Below are 5308 nucleotides of genomic sequence, written 5' to 3' on the forward strand. Positions count from 1 at the left end.
TGTGCCCCGGTCCGGGAGGATCCCACATGCCGCGGAGCGGCTGGGCCCATGGGCCATGGCTGCTGGGCCTGCGCGTCCGGAGCCTGTGCTCTGCCACGGGAGAGGCCACAACAGTGAGACGCCCGCGTACCGCAAAAGAAAAGAAAAAAAAAAAAGAATATCCATGTTTAACACATAAATACACTTGTCTTTTAAAGGCTGAAATTCCAGAGCTTAGATGCCATGCCTCATTTTGTTCCCTCTGCAACTGATTTCTAAATAGGGATGTACTCCTCCTCACCAGTGCTCACTATTTCTGGTTCAACTGCCTCCTCTCCCCTTAGATAGTCCTTGGATTCTACCTGCCTACTGAGCTCCCTCCAACACCACATAGCTCTTCTCAGAAGAGCTTGACAAAGTTTGGACCATTGTCCTATCCTTTTTTTTCTTCCTGAAGGTCCTCCAGCCCTGTTCACAGTGAATTGAGAAAGTCTGTGACTCTGCTGCATCTTGCAAATGGTGCTGCAATATCAACCCCATGGTTGACATCCATTCCAAAATGATCCCATAGCTTCTGCTGCACTGGGACTGGTACAGAGAATGCATCTAACACAAGGCCACGGAAAGGGCCATGGTAACCACACATACATAGATGACCACAAATCTATCTCCATCCCGTTTAACACTCTTCAAAGCCCCAGATCCTTCTAACTAGCTCCCTTCCAAAGGTTTCTATCATAAACTGAGCTTATTCAAAAGTGAGCTCATGGGCATCCCAGCAAATCTTGTCCTTTGGTGCTCCAAAATGGAACCCACATTCACCAACCACTCAGGTAAAAAAAAAAAAAAAAAAAAAAAAACAACCTTGGAAGTTGTTGTGGACAACTTCCTCTCACCACCCTCATCAAACACTAGCCCAAACCTGTGATTCGCATCTCCTAAATCTCTTTGAACTCACCTGCCTACAGCTTTCAACTGCACTCCTTGTCACCAGTGATGCTCTCTCATCCATTCTTGACCCTGCTCACCACAGACATCTTTCACAAAGGCCAACCTGATTTGCTTAAAATTCCTCAGGAGCTCCTTGCAGTTTTCAGGGGAAAAAAATTCAAGTTCCATCCTTTTGGCTCCCAAGCCCTACTTGACCTGACTGCCCACCTGCCTACGACAGAGAACATGAAGTTTCTCTCGTCAGGGGCTGGTTTCTCCGTATCTGGTCAGGATCCAGCCTCCTCTTAGTTGGCTCTTCTTTCCCCATTTTTCTTGCATTCTCAGCCTCCCTCTCTCGTTCGGATCGTTCCCACTACATATAAACTTGCTCTCTCCCCATCTTTGCCTTTTTGTAGTTTCCTTTTGTCCAGCTAAGCCATCATTGCTTTCCTTTTAGACAAGCTTGCCAGCAGAGCTGTCTAATGTTTGTGTCCAGCGGTTTTTTGTGTGTCCACTACTGGCCCATGCCCGCCTGGCCTCTGCCACCCTCAGTCCCTGGCACCGCTCTCATCACAGCCATCAGCAACCTCCATGTGCCAAATGAAAGGAAACATTGTACCCTCAGCTCACTTCCACTCACTCTCACTTTTAACATGGCTCACCCGCTCCTAGAAACAATCTTTCTTAGTTTTAATGACTCTGAAGAAAACTCCTGGTCTCACTAATTCTACCTGTCCTGCCAGCCTTTTTGAACATCAACCTCTTTGGAACGTTTTCCTTCCTCAACAACCAACATGAGTTTGGGGGCCCTCCGCTGGGCTCCCCAAACCTCCTTTAGGTGATTCATCCCCTTGGCTTGCAATTGTCTGTCCTATCTGCCTCTCACTGCACGATTGGGGTCCATGTCTCATCAGCATGCCTAACACACAGTGGGCCATCCATGTATTTTCTTGAATGAATGCAGCACCCTGTAAGGGCAAAGAAAAATTTTGTAGCAACATTTTAAAACAGAGTTGACATATCCGAACTCATGGGTCAGCAGGACTTATCCAGCCCCCCCATCTCTACCTCTGGGAACCTGCTGTCTCGGGATGTCCGTGCCAGTGTGTAACCAACCTGCAGAAATGGCAATTTCCGGTGGGTCCAATCCAATAACATGATTCACTCAATTAGTCATTGCCTTAAACTTTGAGTTATTCAAGTTTAATCCCATTAAAATAAGACATAGAACTAGGGCCTATGATGAGTTCCTAACGATGAAAAAAATAGGGCTGATGCTTCATTTGCAGTTGGCTCTCCTGCGAGTCACGACCCGCTAGACCCACCAGAAAAAAGAAGAATTGCCTTGGCCACACGCTTGCGGGCTTCAGGTCTTGCACCCACCGTCAGAAACACTTGATTCGGGTTTTGAAAGGGACTCTAGTTGAAACGCTGTGCCCTTTGGAGGGTGCGTTCCCCGTCCCTTCTCACGGCCCTCCCATCTCGGCACGCTTCCTTCCCCGGCCCTCATCCTCTCTCCCTGCCCCCGTGGCTGTGGTCCTGATGGCCGGGAAAGGAGCAGCTGCAGCGCTGGAGGTGAGCGTAGGGCAGGGCACATCACCTCCAGCTCATTGCTTCTCTGACTGTGACGGAAGCAATTGACATGGGGTCCTGGACTTTCACTACTGTCCGAAGTGCTCTGTCCCTCCTCCTCTGGCTCTTGCTCCTGCACTTGGCCCCGGGCCCACCTTCTCTCCAGCAACTCCTCGTAAAAGATCTGGCAGCTGAAGCCCTCTTGGATGCCATACTGGGCGTGCTCCAGCAGCACCTCCAGCGTGGGGAAGATCCGGCAGCAGGCCACACACCGCAGCCCGTGGTTGGTGGTGACCAGCCAGTCTGGGTGGCCCACAGCTCCTGCAGGCAGCACTCCAGGGGCACCAGCAGCTCCGTGTCGTCCGGCTCTGGGCAGGTGTTGTTCTTGCCGGCTTCCAGTTCCCAGCGCAGGTCGGTGTTGGAAGCCATCTCAAAGGAGGAGCCTTTCCGCCTCTGCCTCTTGATGAACTCTGCTTCGTGGATGCGGGGCTGCCGACTGACCGGCTCAAAGCCACAGTCAGTCTCCCAGGCCACGGCCACACCCTGCACGGTCTTCACATGGGTGTAGAAGGCGCACATGCTTTGCCGGGCAGTGTCCTCGCCGCCACACGTGCTGGAAGAGCAAGACTGGTTCTCGGAGGAGGACCGGGACGATGGCCAGCTGCTCCAGCCCAGCATGCCCCGACCCTTGCCGGAGAAGCAGATGTCCTCCTTGTGGGGAACGGCCAGGCCAGGCTGTGGAGACGGCTCCTTTCTCTTAGAGGTCCCTGGGAGGTGGAAGGACATTTTCATCAGTGCTGAGGCATCCATGCCACAACCCACCTCAGGTCTCTGAAAGGATGAAGGCTCCAGGAGCCCCTGGGCAGGTACTTTCTCCTCCCTGTGCCTGTTTCCCCATAAAGTGGGGATGAAATGCCTTTCTCTTGGGGCGAGGATAAGGATCAAATGTATAAACAGATATATCTTAAAGTTATGGATGTGATGACAGGGATCAAATAATGTATGAATGTAATATCCAAGGCCTTGACTAAACCCGAAAAGGCCATCAACTGCTGAATACAGACTGTGAGACACCTACCCACACAGGGCAATCCTCTTTGTCGATAAGAAGGAATAAACTACTCTTACATGCAAAACATGGATGAATCTCTAATGCGTTCTGCTAAATGAAAGAACTCAGGGTAAAAAGGTCATAGAGTATTTGATTCCATTTAGATGACATTCTAGAAAAGGCAAAACTATAGGGAGAGAGAACAGAACAGAGGTTACCGGAAGCTAAGGGCAGCAGGGGAACTGACTGCAAAGGGTCACTAAGAACTTTTAGAGGGTGATGAAAATATTCTGCATCATGATCTTTGTGTTGGTTAAACAAATGTGTACATGTCAGAATTCTTCAAATTGTACACAAAATCGGTGAGGTTTGTGTATTTAAATCACAGCTCAATAAAGCCAGTTTAGAAAGCCAGACATGGGAAGTGCTTTGGCCAGGCCACTCAGCCCAACCTTGCCCCTGTAACATGTCTCGTCTTCCCCAAGGGGCATCTCACCCTTTCCTTGAACATTCATTGGATCCCGTCACCATGTAAGTGCTAAGTGCATGCCACATTTTAACTCATTTAATATTTAAAAAAAAAAAACCTAAGAAATTCCATTGTTATGCTTTTTGACAAATTAAGAAACTGAGGCACAGAGCATTGAAATGATTGATGGAGCCAGAGCTGGTGCCTGTCACTCAGTCCCAAGAGCCGGTGTGACCCTTAGGTGTTGCCCACGGTCACTTCAAATTGATATTCTAGATTAACTTTAATCCATTTATTATAAAGGAATTTTTTACATCACTGCTGAAATCACAGAACTGACATGTCAATTCTGTTTTTTTCAAAGCACATTAAAATATATGACTAACATTTTAGGATTTCATCTTCATACCTTCTGAAATCACCTCATGTGCTCAAAACAGTGGCCTCAGTCAGACCCATGTCCATTTTTATGGTCAACACAGCACTTTGGTGACAGCACCGAGGGGCAATCTGGTGCCCTCCCCTCCCCTTCCCCTCCAGGACCACCCTCTCAGGGACACATCAGCCATACCCCTTCTTTCGACCTACCTGACCAGTGCACTTCCACGCTCTCCTCCATGGACCCTGGGCTGGCCAGGCTGAGGGTGGTCCCGTCCGTTGGTGACTGTTCTCCCCTATGGTCCGTGAAGTGACGCTTCATGATGACACCAGTGCCCAGGGACTCAGAGCTCCAGCTGTTGGGTGAGAGTTTGCTCAGGCAGTGCTGAAGCCCTCCGCTGGCCCCAGGCAGAGTGGCCTCTAGGCATCCATGGTCACTAGGCTCCTGGCTTTATCCTGTGACCTCATCAGTGACACTGGTCTGTTCTGTGACCCATGGCAAGGACAGAGACCCAGCCAGGATGCCAAGAGAGGCTCCCCACCACGATCTCATTCCCTGTCAGGACCTTTCCTGCTTTGTGTATTGTCAGGGACTCAAACATAAAGCGCAGAGACACACACACATATAAACACATGTACACACAAATAGACACAAGCACCTAAACACACACACATAGACACTTACACACATGTGAACACATGTGTACTCATACCGACATACACATAATCTCTCAGGCACACATACACTCAAACATACATAAACACACACATTTAAACACAGAGAAACATATACACACACATACAAATTCAGACCACATTCACTTAACCACACACATGCTCACACACGTACTATCATCACCCAACATCAAAGTGGGCCTACGTTGAACTGTGGCAGCAGCAGGTGACCTGAAATCTTGCCTCCTCCCCAC

The 5308-nt window shown here is 49.4% G+C and overlaps 1 protein-coding gene across 1 annotated transcript; it reads right to left on the minus strand.

Moving 5' to 3' along the window:
* Positions 1-2275: 2275 nt before the first annotated feature.
* On the minus strand, positions 2276-4701 carry FAM170B (family with sequence similarity 170 member B). Its single transcript, XM_028481930.2, is given in 3 exon segments — positions 2276-2796; positions 2799-3248; positions 4590-4701. Coding segments are annotated over 3 exon segments (1083 nt in total).
* Positions 4702-5308: the final 607 nt, after the last annotated feature.

The sequence above is a fragment of the Physeter macrocephalus genome, chromosome 20, assembly GCF_002837175.3.
Source record: "Physeter macrocephalus isolate SW-GA chromosome 20, ASM283717v5, whole genome shotgun sequence".
Taxonomy (NCBI): Eukaryota; Metazoa; Chordata; class Mammalia; order Artiodactyla; family Physeteridae; genus Physeter; species Physeter macrocephalus.